Below are 21,086 nucleotides of genomic sequence, written 5' to 3'. Positions count from 1 at the left end.
CTGCTTTTCTTTTCCTAAAATAACCCTGGAGAATAATTCTTGGATGTATTCTACTAAAGCCTCCAACTCTTGCACTAGCCTTCATGATAGCATGCTACACAGAATTAAGTTCCAACATAGTTCCCATTTTATCAGGTTCAGATTTATCTACTTTTCTCAATCTATTAACCTAAGATAGGGGTTATCAACCTCATACAATCATAAGCCACACAAATCTGATACTCAAGTCTGCAGTCATTAACTACTCCAACCCTTCCTTGCGACTGAAACTATATTAATGCAGCAACCAATTGCAGTATTATCCTTCCACACTTGACGGCTTGAGCTGCACAAGTCTTAATCTATAGACAATTATAGGCAAGATTGTCCTGGTACAAATATTTCTTCCCCCACTTATCCATATTTGCCAACAAGGGTACTTGGCCAAGACATTGTTCCAACTCATCATTTGATTTTAAACTCAAAAATAAAACATTGCTGTCAATAGTATCAGTATTTACTATTTAGCTGCATTTAATCATTTCCAAAAAGTCCCCTTAAACCTATTAACCAATCACTTTCACCTGTCTTGAAATGTTTTTTATTAAACCATTGAAGTAGCTACACTCTAACCAAAGAGACAGGCAATCTTAATGTGTATTCAAAAGCTAAAATTACTCAGTGGCATATACAAGTATGCAAATGAACAGTCATTGTCAGGCTTTTATAATTCTTTTTACTTGCATTTCCCCTCAAAAATGAAGTGTCAGTTGGGCAATACAATTAAACATTCAGTTGACTTACAAATTTGGATTTGCGTAAATGAACATTAAGGCAACATACAAAAAGAAATTTTACATAAATTAACTCAGATGCATAAATTTACAGGTGTAAATGCAATTTTTGCAACTCAAAAATTTCAGCCCCATGAACTGATAGGAACAGCAGGGTTGTAAGGCCTGAAATGCAATGTTTCAAACCCTGCAAAGTAAAAAAATGGCAGCAAGACAGAAAGTGACTATTCAACAATCCAACAGTGCTCCTTATAAAACACTTCATACTAGCTTTGTGAAGGGGTTGTAGATTTCTTTACAAGTAGGTTCTTACTTCCAGTTTCATGAGGCTAGCACGAGGTGTAATTTGCCTGGACAAAAACAAAAAACCTTTCCTTCTTCAAAGTTATGCAGCAAATGCTATACATTTGCTTGCAGTTCATTTAGAAGCATTTGCGGTGCACAATGGATGGGCCAGACTCATCATATTCTTGCTTGCTGATCCACATCTGCTGGAAGGTGGATAAAGAGGCCAGAATGGAACCTCCGATCCAGACAGAGTATTTACGTTCAGGTGGAGCGATGATCTATGGAAGACAATAGCAAATAAGTGAACACTTAAGAAAATTCACATCCTCCTCAGAAGAACTTCACATCTAATTAGTTCCATTTAAGATCTGAAGCACTTCCCAACAACAAATCTTCCTTCAAGAATTGGTAAGCAAGCTTTATTAGAACAGCGAACCAAATTCAAATCCATCACTCTGCAGTGTGGCATGCTTGGGTTGTGAACAGCCATCAAAGCAACATTGTAAAACTTACCTTGATTTTCATAGTGCTGGGAGCAAGTGCTGTGATTTCTTTTTGCATTCTGTCAGCAATTCCAGGGTACATGGTGGTACCACCAGATAATACTGTATTAGCATAAAGATCTTTACGGATGTCAACATCACATTTCATGATAGAGTTGAAAGTTGTTTCATGGATGCCACAGGACTCCATTCCTGGAACACAGACAATCAGCATGTTACCATAGAGTAGCGCGCCATTGACAGGATATCACAGAACTTTGTGCCCAACTTTTAGCTTTACGGAGTACTACCAAAAAATGGCAGACTACTTGAACAAAAGCTCCAGAACCAGTGGCATGGGGCCAAGGAGCAGCCTTCCTAGGAGAATCAGCCGATTAGCCACTCAAAATCCATCATTTTAATACCTACCCAAGAAAGATGGCTGGAAGAGGGCCTCAGGACATCTAAATCTCTCATTGCCAATGGTGATGACCTGGCCATCCGGCAACTCGTAGCTCTTCTCCAGGGAAGAGGAGGAAGCAGCAGTGGCCATTTCTTGTTCGAAGTCCAGGGCTACATAGCACAGTTTTTCTTTGATGTCGCGGACAATTTCCCTTTCTGCTGTGGTGGTGAAGGAGTACCCTCGCTCTGTTAGAATCTTCATGAGGTAGTCTGTCAGGTCACGACCAGCCAGATCCAGACGCAGAATAGCATGGGGAAGTGCATAACCCTCATAAATGGGCACTGTATGGGTGACACCATCACCAGAGTCCATAACAATACCAGTGGTACGCCCAGAGGCATATAGGGACAAGACAGCCTGGATGGCAACATACATGGCTGGGGTGTTGAAGGTCTCAAACATGATCTGGAAGGGAAGAAAGTGTTAGCAGTGTAAGGCAACTGAGCATCACTCATGGAATTTGTTAGCATGCCAACATGCAAAAAGATGGTTAAAAAGTGCAACTCAAAAAGGTGGCAGACAGAAACCAAATAAAGATGAAGCAGAAAGAAACCTGGAGACTTCAAGGAGAAATCCCAGAAGCAGAAGAGCATCCTGGAAACATTGAAAACAAATCATTAGGTTCAGGAGAATTTAGAAGTGAACCAAGTTTGTGGAATGTGCACAAAACATTTATTAAAAGATTAATCACCTGTGTCATCTTTTCTCTGTTGGCTTTGGGGTTCAGTGGAGCTTCCGTGAGCAGGACAGGGTGCTCTTCTGGAGCAACACGGAGCTCATTGTAGAAGGTGTGATGCCAAATCTTTTCCATGTCATCCCAGTTGGTAACAATTCCATGCTCAATGGGGTATTTCAAGGTAAGAATACCCCTTTTGCTCTGAGCCTCATCACCTACATAGCTGTCCTTCTGGCCCATGCCAACCATAACACCCTGGAAGGGGAAACCATTATTACTTCAGATAAACTAGTTCTGATTGCAGGCTTATCAGTTTAATGAGAGCCATTTGTATTCATAGCTTACCTGATGTCTTGGGCGCCCAACAATGGAGGGGAAAACAGCACGAGGAGCATCGTCTCCAGCAAAACCAGCTTTGCACATACCAGAACCATTGTCGATGACAAGTGCAGCAATCTCATCATCTGCCATTTTAGCTGAAAAGAAGTTTTTTTTAAAAAAAAGCTTTTATTGGAAGACTGCAGACCAACCTGATGAACTGCAAGAAAAGTAAAACATAATTGCAGCCAAAATTGTCAAAGACTAAAAGGGAACAGTTTCCCTGGGGGAAGGGGGCTAGAGACTTTGGAGTAAACTCATTTTTTCCCCCCTTAAACAATCATGTGCTGGTCCGCAGGGTAGAGAACAATGTTTTCCATGGCTCAGCTAATCAGATTGAAGACTTCCATAAAAGGCTATGGCTGGAGTCTAGCATGGATAGACCCCACCCCCTCACTCAGCCTGAACTTCAGAAATGATCACTCCTCTACATTTTTTAAATAAAACTCCCATTCACAGAAATCACAGTATCTGTCTTTCGTTAGATGTACCAGTCAGTCCAAACTGGGCACCAACCTCCCCCCCCCCCCACAGTTCTCAAGTTGCCCCTCATTAAACTCTGACCAATTTCCAATGAACTCCACCACCCCCCAAACCAAGCCCCACCCAAGCCCCTTTTCACCAACTGGATGAGTTTCAAACAAGTCAATTCCCCCCCCCCCTTCCCTGGGTCATCCCTGGTGTGGATGATGGGAATAAAACCTAACCAGAGAGGGAAAAAATAAGCCTGCCAGCCCCAGATAGGAGCTTCCCCAACCCCAAAGTGGATTGGAGCAGGAGCAGGAGCAGGAGCAGGAGCTGGAGCAGGAGCAGGAGCAGGAGCTGGAGCAGGAGCTGGAGCAGGAGCTGGAGCTGGAGCAGGAGCTGGAGCAGGAGCTGGAGCAGGAGCTGGAGCAGGAGCTGGAGCAGGAGCTGGAGCAGGAGCTGGAGCAGGAGCTGGAGCAGGAGCTGGAGCACCAATTCCAGCCACCATTTTAAAGATACTCCCAAATTTGAGACACCTTGGAAGTTGCAAAAGTCAAGGACATTTGCAAGGTTTCTTTTTAAAAAAAAAGCCAAGTTGCAAAAGTCAAGGACATTTGCAAGGTTTCTTTTTAAAAAAAAAGCCCCTTAATGGGCCTTTCCCGCCAACTTTTGCTGCAAATAAGCTCCCTCATCTCATGCATTTGTAAATTCTACATCCAGTATATCCCCCCCAAATTTGGGCTATTATAAAGCACCAGAGATTTAATTGCAGAGATTTAACGGGCCGTGAGAGGAGATGCTCCTCCATCCTCCCCCTCCCCCCCCAGACCGAACTCTTACTGCTACCTCTTCAGTTGATCTCAGTCCGACCACCAGCCACAAGCGCGTCCTCTCCCTGGAGCTCCCGGAGTCACTGTGACCGCTTTCCCCGTCGCCCCGCACTCTAATGGACCGAAGCTCCGCCCCCCTCCTCCTCCCCCTCCCCCCCCCGTCCCCGGGGCCGCGCGCACACTGCGCAGACAGGCCCATATTTGGGGATCTTTCACCAGCTCGCCCGCTCATTGGTCGGAGGCGCCGCGGCGCGCGCCCGCCGGTTTGACCGCCCGACACCCCGCCCCCCCTCCCGCGCGCGCCACCCCGGCCTCTGAATGGCCACCTGACGAGGCCCGGGGGACGGGTTACGGCATGAACCCGGGATTCGGGCTGCGGGGCCGTGATGAGATATGCGCGCCCCGGGGTTGCGTCCCGCCCGCCGAATGCGCCTCCCGTGGGGGCTGCTTCTGGGGAAGGCGCCGAGGCGAAGCCGGGCCTCCCGGAAAAATGAGTGGGGATGGACCAAGCCGGGAGGCCGCGGAGAGGCCGGAGCAGCGGCTTGTAACCATATTAGGAATTCTTCGGCGGTGCGGGCTGGCAGCCTCAATTCGAGTGGCTTTGCCTCGGAACCACGCCGAGAAGACACTGCGTGGGAGAGAGGGATGGGGACGAGGAGAGGAGCAGGACGGTGCAGAAGGGTGGTCCTTCCCACACAAAGAAAGGAGGCCACGGTGATGATGGAGCCCCCCTCAACACTGATCAACCCCCCCCCCCCCCCAACTGCAGCAGCAAAGCTCTCGGGGAAGGAGAATGCAATTGGAAAAAAAACACACCGTTCAGGCATATGATGGTCCTGCAAAAACCACAATCCTGCTGGAGCTCAAACCGTCTCCTGCAAACTCAAAGCAGGTCAAACGGTCTCCTGCAAAATCAAAGCAGGTCAAACGGTCTCCTGCAAACTCAAAGCAGGTCAAACGGTCTCCTGCAAACTCAAAGCAGGTCAAACGGTCTCCTGCAAACTCAAAGCAGGTCAAACGGTCTCCTGCAAACTCAAAGCAGGTCAAACGGTCTCCTGCAAACTCAAAGCAGGTCAAACGGTCTCCTGCAAACTCAAAGCAGGTCAAACCGTCTTCTGCAAACTCAAAGCAGGTCAAACGGTCTCCTGCAAACTCGAAGCAGGTCAAACGGTCTCCTGCAAACTCGAAGCAGGTCAAACCGTCTCCTGCAAACTCGAAGCAGGTCAAACCGTCTCCTGCAAACTCGAAGCAGGTCAAACGGTCTCCTGCAAACTCAAAGCAGGTCAAACGGTCTACTGCAAACTCAGCAGCTCAAACCGTCTCCTGCAAACTCAAAGCAGGTCAAACCGTCTCCTGCAAACTCGAAGCAGGTCAAACGGTCTCCTGCAAACTCGAAGCAGGTCAAACGGTCTACTGCAAACTCAGCAGCTCAAACCGTCTCCTGCAAACTCAAAGCAGGTCAAACCGTCTCCTGCAAACTCAAAGCAGGTCAAACCGTCTCCTGCAAACTCAAAGCAGGTCAAACCGTCTCCTGCAAACTCAAAGCAGGTCAAACGGTCTCCAGCAAACTCAAAGCAGGTCAAACGGTCTCCTGCAAACTCAGAGCAGGTCAAACAGTCTCCTGCAAACTCAAAGCAGGTCAAACGGTCTCCTGCAAACTCAAAGCAGGTCAAACGGTCTCCTGCAAACTCAAAGCATCTCAAATGGTCTCCTGCAAACTCAAAGCATCTCAAATGGTCTCCTGCAAACTCAAGCAGGTCAAACAGTCTGTGCAGCAAAGATAAAAGTACATAACCAACCTTCTGGGCTTGAGTCCCTTCATCAAGGTTCCTGTTCAGATGTACCCTTGCATCAGGTTATATGGGTCACTTTTGGCACCTTGTTAGAGCTCAGAGATCACGCGAGGCACCATACAAGTAAAACACGGGTCATTCTGTGTTGTTTTACAGAGAACTCTTGCAGAAAAGTGGGTAGATCATCGATTCAGACAGAGTTGGATTTTAGAGGGGAAAAAAAGGTACTGCTTGGGAGTCCGAACCCAGGGCTGAACTAACTTGTAAAAGGAACATCCGCCCCTCTGTTCCCTTCCAACTCTCCGAACTCCATATTATTTGAGTCAAGCTCCTCATACTATATTAAATCCATTGGTACAAAACCAATTTTACACTACCTGAATAATTCCAGGCTCAACTCCATGACACTGTGTTGGGGGAAAATTACATATTCCTGCATTTGTTTCTTGCTCTCACTCAAATTTGGTCACTGGTTTAATGTGGCTTTGCATGGGATTAATTGCAAACCAAAAATGAAAGTTGTGCAAAGACAAAAATCTTTGTCACACCACAGTACTTGTTAATTTTTCAAACTTTTGAGTTTTTTCTTTCAAGTTATTCATACATTCACCTTTTCTGTTTTTGCTAATCATCCTGTGTATTACAATCAATGTTTATCTGCATTCCTTTCTGTTATCCATTTCTTTTCATTCTTAAATAATTCTCTTTGCTATTTTCTTCTTTTGTTGTCACTGTTCAGTCATTACATTTAAATCTTACACTGTTTTATCATTAATAAATTACACAACCTTATATCACTAACTCCAGTGTAATAAGACTGTAAGACATAGGTCCAGAAATAGCCTATTCAGCCCATCAAGTCTTCCCTGCTATTTAATAATTTTCCCCCTTAGCCCCACTGGCTATTCAAGACCCTGTCTTAAATACACCCAATGACCTTTGGCAACAAATTGCACAGATTTACCACCCTCTGGCTGAAGAAATTCCTATGCATTTCTGTTCTAAGCGGACACCCTTCAATCCTGAAGTGGTGCCTTTTTGTCCTAGAGTCTCCCACTATGCGAAACAAACTTTCTACATCTACTGTGACCATGTTTCAATGAGATCCTCCCATGCTCCTAAATTCCAACAAATAAAGGCTATCAAATGCTCTTCATATGATAAATCTTTCATTCCTGGAATGAACTTCCTTTGAACCTTCTCCAACTTCAGCATTTCTTAAATGAGGAGCCCAAAACTGCTCATTATCCTCCAAGTGAGGATTCACCAGTGCCTTATAAAGCCTCAACATCACATCTCTGCTCTTATATTCAATTCTTCTCAAAATGAATGCCAGCATTGCATTTGCTTTCTTCACCACAATCTCAATATGCAAGTTTACCTTCAGGCTAATCTAGTATAATCACTCTACAAATTGTTTTTTTTTGCATTTCCTAAATTGTAGCAGTCATCACACGTCAACTATTCATAGGATATAAAGTGCTTTGGGGACTATTGGAAGGAGTGGGAAAGGCACTATATACAGACATAGCTTTTATTTTCAATGAATGAGATCTGAGATACGTTGACAAAACTCTTTGTCATGTTCTAAAATATCAACTTTTCCCATATCTAAAAGGGTAACTGTATGACAGTTGTGGAGCTAATCCACCTGTACTGGAATGCACATTCAAGTGTTATTCATTTACAGACTGTGTCATTATTACTCTTGGGCAAGTTAAAGTGATCAACCTTTTCGAACTACTGCAGTTCTTCTGGTGAAGGAACTCCGTCAGTTTTGTGGGGTAGTGAATGAAAGACTTAAGCTCATGATAATATTTTCGAGGCAGACCTTGGAATTTGCTGGTTATGGAACTTACTTCTGCTGCTTTTTTGCTTTCAAGTGAACAAAGTGTGAGATGAATTCTACAAAACATTTAAAGACTTATTAATTCCGCCCCTCCTGGATGTAATCAACCAGATTGATGAAACACAAAGCTTACCAGATTCATGTAAAACAGCAATAATTACAGTAATACTAAAGCAAGGGAAAGATCCACTCTCACCAGCGTCATATAGACCAATATCTTTACTAAACACAGATTATAAGATAATAGCTAAACTATTAGCAAACAGATTAGCAGAACATGTACCGAAAATGGTAAATTTAGACCAAACTGGATTTATCAAAAAAAGACACACAACAGACAATATTTGTAAATTTATTAACTTAATTCATGCAGTAGAAGGAAATAAAGCACCTACAGTAGCAGTTGCTTTAGACGCAGAGAAGGTCTTTGACAGAGTAGAATGGAATTATTTGTTCAAAGTATTGCAAAAATTCAATTTACCGGAGAAGTATATAATTGGATTAAAGCATTATATAAGGGACCGTTAGCGAAAGTGACAGTAAATGGACATGTATCAAAGCAATTTAACTTAAGCAGGTCAACGCGGCAGGGATGCCCACTATCACCTTTATTGTTTGCGTTAGCTATAGAACCACTAGCAGAATTGATAAGAATAGATAATAATATAAAAGGAATAAAAATAAAAGACAATGAATATAAAATCAGTCTATTTGCGGATGATGTTATAGTGTACTTAACAGAACCAGAACTATCAATAAAAGAATTATATAAGAAATTGAAGGAATATGGAGAAGTGTCGGGTTACAAGATAAATGTAAATAAAAGTGAAGCAATGCCTATGAATAATGCGGATTTCTCAAAATTTAAGAAGGAATCTCCATTTAGATGGCAAATGCAGGCAATAAGATACCTAGGTGTACAAATAAACAAAAATTTCGGCCAACTATATAAACTTAATTATTATCCACTAATGAAAAAATTACAGGACGATTTAGAGCATTGGAAAGATTTGCCACTAACACTAATAGGAAGGATAAACTGTATTAAAATAAACATTTTTCCAAGGATATTATACTTATTCCAGGCATTGCCAATACAACTGACAGAAAAATTCTTCAAGGAGTTGAAGAAAATAATAAGGAAATTTTTATGGAGAGGGGGGAAACCGAGGATAGCACTAGATAAATTAACAGAATGGTATAAACAAGGAGGCTTACAACTGCCAAACTTTAAAAATTATTATAGAGCCGCACAATTAAGATACCTATCAGATTTTTATCAAACAAGGGAAAAACCAGACTGGATGAGATTAGAATTAGATAAAATAGGGGAAAAGATACCTGAACACATATTATATAAATGGGATGAAAAATTGGTACAACATAGAACTTCTCCAGTATTACATCATCTCCTCAATATTTGGAAGAAGATTCATGTAGAAAGAAATAAAACAAATTATCAATTACCAAAACTAATATTGACGCAAAACAAGTTACTCCCTTTTACAATAGATAACCTTTCCTTTAGAGAATGGGGAAAAAAAAGGATTAAAAGAATAGAAAATTGTTTTTCAGGAAATAGATTCTTATCCTTTGAACAAATGAAAGATAAGTACAATATAACTCAAGATACAGCGCTGGCATATTACCAATTGAGATCCTACTTGAAGGATAAATTAGGAAGGAGTTTGAGTTTGCCAGAGGCAAGTAACCATGAATATGTGATTACAGATACAATGATAATCAAAAGATTTATAACAAATATGTATATTAAACTGCAAGAAAAGGAGAATGAGGAAACAAATGGTAAAACTAAACAAAAATGGGAACAAGATTTAAATATAAAGATAAAAAAGGAAACATGGGAGAAATTATGTTCTGGAACGATGAGAAATACAATAAATACGAGGTTACGTATGATACAATATAACTGGATACACAGACTATACATTACACCTCAAAAGTTAAATAAATGGGACCCAACAGTATCTGATAGATGTTTTCAATGTAAAAAAGAAATGGGAACAACAATTCATGCAATCTGGACATGTGAGAAAGTAGAAAAATTTTGGGAAGATCTCAATCAGATATTAAATAAAATAACAGAAAACAATATACCAAAGAATCCAGAGTTATTTTTCCTAAGTAACATAAAAAACAAAGAATTTAGAATTGATTTGGAGGATGCACAAAAAAGATTTGTTAAGATAGCTCTAGCCGTAGCAAAAAAATGTATTATGTCAACCTGGAAATTGGAAGATAATTTGAAAATACAACAATGGTATATAGAAATGAATAAATGTATTCCATTAGAAAAAATAACATATAGTTTAAGAAATAATATTGAAATATTCAAACAAATATGGGAGCCTTACATTAAATACAATAGCGAAAACCTACTGGGGACAATCATTACCTAAGTTGATGGAAGGAGAAGGAAAGAAAAGAATGGACTCAGTAGAATTTCTGGTGTATTTTTGTTGAGTGACAACATTGTCTGACTGGTTTAATGTATCCTAGATTGTATACCTTAAATGGATGGGAGGGGGGGGTGGGGGGGGGTGGGTTGGGAGGAGGGAGGTGGGGGGGAGAAAATGTCACTGTATATGTGTGAAAAGGAAAAAGTGTGTATCATGGCTAATGTGATTTATGGTGTGAAAAATAAAAACTTAAAAAAAAAGTGTGAGATGTGTTTTCAGATAGTCACGGTGAGTAAGTACATCACATTTTGTAGTTAGTTGGTGCACATCAAAGCCACATTTCAATTCCACATTTGTGCTGAATTGATTAATATTGTGCAGATTAACTTAGCGTTTTACCAATAGGCGAAGAAATAGGATTCACTCAAATTGGCTGCTTTAATATCTGACACAGATCTGAGGTCACCAAACATTTCTGAGCTACCTGAAGACAACTGGAGGAGCATTAAAGCAGAGAAGCAGAGAGAAAAAAAATTGTTAATTCTAAAGAAAAATGAGCCGTGCACTAACATTCTTTAATATTTTCCAGGATTGCTGGGATGAACCCTAATATCCTTGTTTTAATATCACATTTCAACCTTGGTAATTAAGAGTCTGTAACATTTGTCTCCCCTGACAAACATCATTGTAAAGGTGTTGTTTCAGAGATGAAAAATCAAAAGCTCATCCTGGTGTAACTACCATGTGCATGTACACATTACTTCCTGATACAAATTTAATTCAATTTATTGCAATATTCAGCATTATTCAAGAATCAATAATGTAACCCAAACTGATAAACAAGATTGCATACTTTGTTCAACAGTTCAGATTTGATTTCATACACATCATCCTGATCTTGATTTCTATGGTTCTTTACATTCCTTTCCATTCCATTTCACTTACCTGGCTCATCCACTGATCTGCATCTGAATTCATCATTCTGGTGTCAGCTCACTAAGTAATTTTCTTACTTAATTTCAACCAGTAAATTCAGCTTCTCCCACAATAAAAATCATCATTATTTCCTCTCTTCCTGCAACATTACTGGCTTGCCACCCCATTCAGAATATTTTAAACATCTAATCAGTTATTTTCTCCTACACATCACTGCATATTCTAGCTTTATACACCATCACTGTCTTTCCAACTAATTGCCTCAAACATACCCTGCCAGATCACTGGCAAATCAAGCAGTGCCATCTACTGTAAGCTCCTTCCTCACAAATATTTAATGCCTTTTGTACCTCATCTGTTACTTCTATCTTCACTGACCCCCAGTGATTTCCCCAATATTCTAATAAAAGATCTAATTGTTTAATTCCATTTTTTTCCCCATTTGCACCCATCCCACCACTTAGAAGTGCTCATCCCATTTCTATTTGCACTACTGACCAAAATCTGTTTATTTATTTATTTGTATGGCTGAATACTATTTTAACCAGGCTGGTTTTTCTACTTCAAAAAGAGAAGTAAAGAATCTCATTTGAGATGCTTGGTAATAAAGTTAGGAAGCTGTAGGCCTTCCAACTCATAATGTTTTTACATCAGTTATATTTGACTCCACAAAAACTGAATAGAATGAAATCAATTTATCAGATCAATGTTTTACGTGTGTCCCAAGGTAAGACCTTTTTGGGTGGATTTAGGGATTTTTTTTAGAACAGGTTACAGGCATTATTTCCACTAAACGCAGATTTATTCCTGTTGGGCAATATAGAAGGAACAAGACCTAAGTTGAAATTATCAATATATCAAACAAAACTTGTTAAGTAGCATTAGCAGTGGGAAGAAAATATATTGCAGTGACTTGGAAATTGTATTCACATTTAGGTATGGGATGATGGAATGCAGGAATTCAAAGCTGTATCCTTTTAGAGAAAATCACATACAACTTGAGAAATAAATATGGTATATTTTTGTGAATTTGGAGCCCGGACAACCTCAAGGGGCTACAGGAGGGTATTCTCCAAGGTCGACCTTGGTGCCCGGGTATCACCAAATCCCGGTGCACCCTGAGGACATACCCAAAATGGCCATCGTCACCCCCTTCTGCTTGTTCATGTTCCTACGTATGCCGTTCGGGCTCAAGAACGCTGCCCAGACCTTCCAGCGCCTTATGGACATAGTGGGCAGGGATTTGAATTTTGTATTTATTTACCTGGATGACATCCTTGTCGCCAGCAGAGATGGGGCAAAAGACAAGTCTCACCTGAACATCCTCTTCTCCCGACTGGCCGACTTCAGCCTAACGATCAATCCGGCCAAGTGCCATTTCGGGAAAGAGTCCATGCAGTTCCTGGGCCATAACATCAAGGCCAAAGGAGCCACACCCGCCACTATGAAGGTCGCTACGATCAGGGAGTTCCCACACCCGGACAACCTCAAGGGGCTACAGGAGTTCACAGTATGGTCAATTTCTATAACTGTTTCATTACAGGCGCTGCGCGCATCATGCAGCCGTTCTTCGCCCTCATCGCAGCCAAAGTCAAGACACTCGCCTGGACTCCAGAGGCCAGCAGGGCATTCGAAGCCACGAAAGATGCCCTCACGAAGGCTACCCTGCTTGTCCACCCATGCACCAAACTGCATATGGCGCTCTCCGTCGATGCCTCTGTCACAGCCGTCGGCGCCGTCCTGGAACAGCAGGTGAACGGACAGTGGAAACCACTGGCATTCTTTAGCCGACTTCTTTGCCCGCCAGAGCGCAAGTATAGCGCTTTCGATCGTGAGTTGCTGGGCATGAACCTGGCGGTGTGTCTTTTCTGCTATTTCTTGGAGGGGAGGCCTTTCACTATTTTTACCGACCACAAACCCCTCACTCTGGTGCTCGCGATGGCAAGAGATCCCTGGTTGGCCCACCAACAGTGTAACCTTTCCTTCGTGTCGGAGTTCACCACCGGCATTCGGCACAAGGCGGGGAAAGACAACGTGGTCGCCGATGAACTCTCACGACCGGCCATTTGCACGGTGACACCCGGCTTCCTTGACTTCACCCAGCTCGCCCGGGACCAGAAGTCCAACGAGGAGATGCAGGCCTTCAGGACTGCCATCATGGGCCTGCGGTTCCAGGACCTCCCGACTCCTCTCGGTGAGGGCACCGTCCTGTGCAATGTCTCCATGGGCACCCCGCGACCAGTGGTTCCCCAGCAGTGGTGCAGGCAACATGTACCATATCCCTGACCTTTCCCACCCTTCCATCAGGTCCACAGTCCATATGGTGGCAGAACATTTCATCTGGCACGGGCTTCGGAAGAAAATTGCGGACTGGGCCAGAACCTGCACCCATTGTCAGCTTTCCAAGGTACACAGGCACACCAGAGTGCCTGTACAAGATTTCGAACATGTCCAGGAATGGTTCACCCAAGTACATGTGGACTTCGTCGGACCCTTGCCCAATTCCCAAGGTAACCGTTACCTTTTCACAGTGGTAGACTGCACCACTCGTTGGCCCGAGGCGATCCCAAAGCCAGATACCTCCATGGACTCCTGCTTCCTAGTGCTTTTGAATGGTTGGGTTGCCCGGTTCAGCATCCCAAACCACCTCACTAGTGATCGGGGCACCCAGTTCACCTCTGCGCTCTGGGTACTGCTCGCCAACAGGCTGGGGATTGAGGCTACATCACACCACAGCCTATCACCCACAGGCCATTGGACTAGTCGAGCGATGGCACTGCCACCTTAAGTCGGCACTTATGGCCCACCTCATCGGCCCGGACTGGGTGAATGAGCTGCCTCGGGTGCTTCTGGGCATCCACCCAAAGAAGAACTACAGGCGTCATCAACCAAGCTGGTCTACGGTGCACCGCAAGCCCTACCCAGTGAGTTCATCAACACACCTCACAAGCCCCAGCAGTCACCGCACGGTCTACTTCCCCACCTCCGGGCCCAGTTGGATTCCTTCACACCCCCACCGCCGCCCAGACATAGCACACGGGCCTCTTATGTCTCCAGCGAGCTGTACTCCGCAGAATACATTTTTATCAGGTGGGGCCCGTCCACAACACCTCTACAAAGACCATATGAAGGGCCCTACAAAGTCATCCAGCGTTCAGGATCCACTTTCACACCGGACATCGGTAGTAAGAGGGTACTGTTTACGGTGGACAAGTTAAAGCCAGCCCACCTCTACCCCACTGATCCAGTAGTTGTGGCCCAACCCAAGAAGTGAGGCCGCCCAGCAAAAAAGGACATTGGCGCCGGTTCTGGGGAAGGGGGGGCTGTGTGGCGGTTCGCCATTAGGCAGGCGAACCAGCCCTTCTTGTCATGCATGCGGCGGGGCAGCCGGCCAAAATGGCACTGTCGGGGGTTTCCTCCCGACCTCAGCACCAGGCTCAGATGCCCGTGCTTGGGGACCCACGTGACGCCGTGGAGACGTCGGGAGCCCCCAGCGCGGTTCTTAGCCAGGTCCGAGCTGGGAGAATAAGACTAGCCAGGCAGCCTGCAATAAATCAGTTTTTGCTAACTGAACTCAACCCTTCAGTGTAGTCGCTGCTACAGTGCCTCCAATTGCATTCAGTTCATCACAATGGACCTGGAATACTATGTGGGAACATCCTAGCAAAAGGGCACATTCAGAGCTCCTGTGTTGAATATGGATGAAAGATTCTGGGTTAAAGGGGTGTATTTTTGGTTGGATACAGTTACTATCTGTATCTGAAAAGATGTTGTTGGATGTAAAGAGATTGGGCTGAATCTTGCTGGAGGGAGCAGCCAATGTTCAGCCATTTGAATAAATGAATCCTTTATTGTATGAGCACTGCACTGTCAAGACCCAGTCACCATCCAGTGGTTTTCAAGCTGCCCCCCCTAAAACTCACATTTCACCTTACACAATCCCTATGTCATAAAGTGCTCTTTGATTAGTAAGGGATTGCTTAAGTTGGTATGTGAGTGCTGCATTCATGAGCCCAGAAGTACACAAATTGTACTGACAATAACCACAGCAGTGCGAGTATAATACATCTTTAATAAACTAATATGTACACTAAGAGGTCTTGTCTCTCTGCAAGACCAACCTGGAAGGCTAGACTGTAGCTCTGGACTGCTTTATAGACAAGGTCACCAAGATGAACCCTGGTGACCTAGTGGTGTAATTACATATCACCACAGTGAGTGGAAAGAAAAAGGTTTGAAAACCACTTTTAATTGTACCTCATTGACTCGTTATGTGCACAGTTTCATAACTCCAAAGGAAATGGGCCAATGACAATTTTTCTCAAGCAAAATATTTCAGTGACTATTGGGCCTAGAGCAGTGGTTCTCAACCTTCCCTTCCCACTCACATCCCACCTTAACTAATCGCAGAACACTTATGGCATAGGGATTGCTTAAGGTGGAATATGAATGTAGGGGGACAGTTTGAAAACCACTGATCTCGGCAGCACAGAGATGCAGCTTGTAGAGCTGAGACATTTCATCTATGTAGACTTTCCATATTTTCCATGTGACTCAGTTTGGCTCCAAAAAGAATTTTCAGAAAACTGAGGATTTCAGATTGTTTCAAAGATCCTCGTATATCTGAAATTTCTGGGTTCGAAATTTTTTGGATAAATGAGGATTTCTGATTTTTCTGAAAAAAATTCGGAGCTGAACAGACATCAATTCCTGGTTCAAAAAACATTGAACAAATGAGGATTTTGGATAATCTGATTTCAGATAATCGGAGTTGTACTGTATTTGAGATGGATTTGGACAAATTTATGGAGATGATAATGATGGTAACTTTCCAGTATCTTGAGGTGCTCTAGGCCTCAGAGCATATACGAGGAAATGCATCACTGATGCTCCATGGACCAAGTGATTTGTGCTAGGTATGAAGTATTGATTTTCAATCACCTTTTATTCAGTTCAGTGCTACTACATTGAAGGCAGTAGTGAAATTTTATCATTAACATCTGCCTTCACCCAAAGGTGTCTCCCAAGATATGAGAAGTATTCCAAGGTTTTTCCATGAACCTCTATTGTCAGGGGATAGATGGAATCACACAGCATAGAAACAGGCTCTTCATCCTACTGAGTCCATGTTGTTAATGCTGATATTGCATGTGAGGCCCACCATCTTTGGTGAATGAGTTGACAATGGCTTGGAGTTCAACCTCTAAGCACCATCTGTGTATCTGTTTATTACAACTGGAATACTGAGGTTCAGTAACTTTCCCTTTAGGGTATCATTGCAACAATTTGAACCGTTTCCCATTAATTTTGAAGATGAGACGCAACACTGTCCAAAAACAGATCAAGAAAAATGTTGGGGCAAAGACATAGTCTTGCTTAGTACCGATCTTTGATGGGTTGACCTTGCATATTGTCACAGAGCAAGTGTAAGATGGAGACACATATTGGTCGACAGCTGAATTTGAGAACAATGTTCCACAGTTCCTCGGCATGTGATGTGCTACCTCCAACATTTATTTTGGACATTCTCTTCTCAGATGTGGATGATAAGATTGTGGATTTGTGACTGAAGCACTTAAGTAATGAGTTTTAGAATAGCAGGGTTACTTACTATCTGTGGCGAAGCTCTTGTTATTCTTTTAGTTGGGATCTGGTCTTTCAACTTCTTGTCAGTCTGGACCAGTGGCTTGAGTAGGTTGCTGTGTGATGGAGTCAAGGGCATTTATATCAAGGACAGAGTTGTAGATCAGGATGTCTTTGAATTGTTCTTTCCAGTGGGTGTTAACTGCCCCTCTGTCCCAGATGAACTCATTCCCATTTTTAACTGACCTTCCCCTCCTTTTTTCATGCAATATTTGTTATTTAGTACACATGTCTGCTGGATTTCTACCTTCAAATACCTGTCTAGCCATTGAAGAATGGTAGAGCTTTAGTCCAGGAACTGCTTATATATGCCGCTAACCAGCTACATAATCTTCTGGTTCTTCTCATCAAAGTAGTTCTGATTCTTCTTGATAGAGAAACCAAGAGTTTTGGTCGGTGTTAACAATGGCAGATTTTGGGGAAGCTTTGGACATTCATATCTCCTGAAGGCTGAGAATTGACATGTTGTGAAAAGCAGTCAGACAAATGATTGCTTATTGTGTCAGAAATCTTCTGCAGATTTCATGATCATCTTCTATTACAGAAACATTGTAATGAATTCATCCAACCCATAATCACTTTCTACAATGGGTTACTAGTCGACAATCATCAACTCGAACATTGGTAGATTACCCTTCCTCTCAAGTGCAGGAACATTCGGGGAAATTGGTGTCTAGACTGTTTTGTACTTTAGATTACTTTATGTGCAAATTAATTATTGATCAAGTGGCCAACCACTCATAGTGGGTTGAGCTGTAAAGACCAAGTTTAATTCCTAGGCTAGGTTAAAAATAAATTGAATTTGCTGGAGTTATGAAAAGTAACTGAAAGCTTGAAAACATTCATCAGGTTGAGCAGCATTTGGGAAGAAAAACAGAGTTCTGACAAAGGATCTTAAACCTATAAAATTAACTTTCTCTCTCCACAGATGCTTCCCATCCTGCAGGGTGATTTGTGAGTTAGCTCAGGTCGCTGAAGCAGTGGCTTTGGATCTCAAGAGTATCAGAACAAAAGAGAACAAATATGTCATCCTGCTTCTGACTGGTCTTATGTGGTTACTTCTGTCAACATGTCGAGTTACATCTGTATCTCTGGCATAACCTGATCATTCCAGAGAAAATGAAAAACAGGAAATTGATAATCATGAGAATGAAGGAGTTTATATTTGGTAAGGAGATTTCACATTTTCAAAGATGGAATTTCACAAACTCCAACATAAAAGGATGACTAGCAAAAACCAGGCCGAAAAGGGAATAATTTACAGACCAGAGGGAATTTGCAGGGCTACTAGAAACATGGTAACTAGATTGCTCCACAAATACCCTGCAGATACTTGTTAGGCTGAATGACCAAAAATATCACTCAGCAAACAATGAAATATGTTTTTTTTAAAATGTAAATGTCAATGGTTTCTTATAAGGTTCAGACCTTCCAAGATATTCAACAGGCACCAGTAATTCATTGGGCTAAGTCTACAGTATTGCAAATGACCTTGTAAACACTTAATGTTACTTATTTATGAATTGCTTTCAGCTTAAGTGATTTGGTACACCACAGTAACTAAAATATGTATGTACATGAACTCAGAATAATTGGAATATGCTTTTACTATTTGCCAAATTGTGTTCATTTCCCCAATGACTTTCAACGATAGATTTTAATTCAAATAATTTCCTATCTTTTTACAATATCATGTAAACCCAAGAAGGGGATGACTATGAATAAATCTTGTCATTTGCATTAAAGGCATTCATGCTATTTCCCAAATTCTGAAAGCATACGGCTTTGCCATCCTTATCATTCATTCTTCTGCAGGAGAGGGGCATTAGCAGTTTAACAATTTTAATTTTATGTAACTACGAGCTGACTCAAATTGTACGATTCATAGTAAGGACATTTACCCTCAACACACAAAGTAGAGAGTTGATAGAAACATTGCTTCTTTAACAGCTGAGACCAAGAGAAAACCTTCAACCAGATATTACACATGTACATGATGACATGGGCTTTGGGGAGGGAACGTGGAATTGGATTAAACTACTCCACTCAGTCATCCATAGTGCAGTCCAAATCAATGGGTGAGAAACAGATAACTTCCCCATCAAGTCTAGAATTAGGTAAGGCTGCCTGTTCTCTCCAGTCTTATTTGTGCATTGCAGATAGCCCTTTTGCCAAATTCAAGAAGGAAGGACGATGGCATAAGAGGAATGATGTTACCAGGCAATGGTATCTGCTGAATGCAGATTCGCTAAGAGTGTGTGGAGAAGGATGCAAGGGTCCTTGCCATGGTACATCCATGACAGAGGACTCTGATTTACAGGCTGTTACCCTAATGGTGCTATTAAATCCTAATAAACCATGAATTTAATTTTCTTATAATTTTATTCAATATAATTTAAAATATTTAATTATGTTACTTTTGTTTCAAAGAACAATAAATTTGATGCTAATATAGTTGACCATAACTTTTAGCCTTTAATTTAAATGCTGAAACTTTGACTTGTCCAATAAGATAAAACAGTTGCAGGGCCAGTGTTTAATATTAAATTTTCATTTTAGTTTGAGCATTACATATTCAAGAACTAATACAGTACATTCCACTAAACCAGTCATTCTCAACTTTTTTCCTTCCACTCACATACCACCTTAAGTTCTTTCTTTGGCTTGGCTTCAGGGACGAAGATTTATGGAGGGGTAATGTCCACGTCAGCTGCAGGCTCGTTTGTGGCTGACAAGTCCGATGCGGGACAGGCAGACACGGTTGCAGCGGTTACAGGGGAAAATTGGTTGGTTGGGATTGGGTGTTGGGTTTTTCCTCCTTTGCCTTTTGTCAGTGAGGTGGGCTCTGCGGTCTTCTTCAAAGGAGGTTGCTGCCCGCCGAACTGTGAGGCGCCAAGATGCATGGTTTGAGGCGAGATCACCCACTGGCGGTGGTCAATGTGGCAGGGACCAAGAGATTTCTTTAGGCAGTCCTTGTACCTCTTCTTTGGTACACCTCTGTCACGGTGGCCAGTGGAGAGCTCGCCATTTAACACTATCTTGGGAAGGCGATGGACCTCCATTCTGGAGACGTGACCTGCCCAGAATCCTTTACTAACCACAGAGGACCTAGGCATCCCATGTGGTTAGTAAGGGATTACTTCAAGAGGTATGTGAGTGGGAAAGAAGGTTGAGAATCATTGGATTAAATTGAACAACTAAATGTAAGGATGTTCAGACAATTTTTGCTCAAGTAGAACAAATGTGTTTGAAGGCAGACTACTGTTGTTTCAATAAATTACCACCAGACAGCACTGAGAAATCACCTTGCCAACAGGCAGTGTTTTAACATAGATTGTGTAGGTGCTGTTTTAAAACATTTTTTTGGAGGCACAAATGCTTTCTTAGTTCAGCTGTATTTGAAATAATTGAAATAAAGAGTGGACAAATTTGAATCTTCAGTTTAAAATTATGCAAACATTTTGAAGGTTTGAAAGAAAACAGAAAATGCTGGAAACTTCAGCAGATAGGGCTGAAAAATGCCCTATTACTCCTCTCCCCCAACTTACCACAGAGTTTCCCATTTGTTCAGTCTTCCTCTGTGACACCCAGAACTCTTCATGCCTCTATAGCTGTTTCTATTATAATTCTTACCATTTCTGATAGTTTGAAATGTTGGATCCATTTCTCAGAAGCATGAAAATCTTGCATTAACAAATCTTTAAAAATAGTATTCAACTTATGTAATTTCCATTATCATACAATTTTTCATTTACATTATCAGTCATATTTTAGTTTGTTTGCATGGTTTTATAAATTTACATAATTATTTAAAAAATAACTGTGTAGTCATTGTTTTGATTCACAATTAATGATCGACTTTGCAACACCTAAAATCTCTCACAGATGCATGTAAATGATCAAATATAATACTGAGTCCATTATTGTCTCACCTCCACACTACCTTCTTTTTGTAGGCCCGAAAACCTGGACTGCTCGGGGATTCCGTTGGTCCAGATTTTTGGATTTTCCAGATTCCATGGGCACAACTTTTAAAATCCAAATTTAAGGAGGAATAAAGAAGAGATGAACAGGTAAATTTTGATAGCCT

The 21,086-nt window shown here is 42.1% G+C and overlaps 1 protein-coding gene across 1 annotated transcript; it reads right to left on the bottom strand.

The window, feature by feature from the left end:
- Positions 1-698: 698 nt before the first annotated feature.
- LOC138759539 (actin, cytoplasmic type 5) lies at positions 699-4,479 on the bottom strand. Its single transcript, XM_069930128.1, has 6 exons — positions 4,372-4,479; positions 3,028-3,158; positions 2,698-2,937; positions 1,973-2,411; positions 1,575-1,756; positions 699-1,339 (listed from the first exon to the last, which is right to left on the bottom strand). The coding sequence occupies exons 2-6, from the start codon at positions 3,151-3,153 to the stop codon at positions 1,196-1,198; spliced, it is 1,131 nt and encodes a 376-aa protein (XP_069786229.1). The 5' UTR covers positions 3,154-3,158; positions 4,372-4,479; the 3' UTR covers positions 699-1,195.
- Between the last annotated feature and the right edge of the window lie 16,607 nt (positions 4,480-21,086).

The sequence above is a fragment of the Narcine bancroftii genome, chromosome 3, assembly GCF_036971445.1.
Source record: "Narcine bancroftii isolate sNarBan1 chromosome 3, sNarBan1.hap1, whole genome shotgun sequence".
NCBI classification, from domain to species: domain Eukaryota; kingdom Metazoa; phylum Chordata; class Chondrichthyes; order Torpediniformes; family Narcinidae; genus Narcine; species Narcine bancroftii.
Note: the sequence above shows the minus strand (reverse complement) of the source record. Positions and strands in the feature narration are given on the sequence as shown.

Excerpts from the sequence above, each read along its gene's own strand:
- LOC138759539 (XM_069930128.1), bottom strand. The coding sequence starts at position 3,153 with ATGGCAGATGATGAGATTGCTGCACTTGTCATCGACAATGGTTCTGGT. Across the intron at positions 2,412-2,697 it reads ACAGAGAAAAGATGACACAG|ATCATGTTTGAGACCTTCAA; the intron begins GTGATTAATCTT and ends CTTCCCTTCCAG. Across the intron at positions 1,757-1,972 it reads CTTCCAGCCATCTTTCTTGG|GAATGGAGTCCTGTGGCATC; the intron begins GTAGGTATTAAA and ends TCTGTGTTCCAG.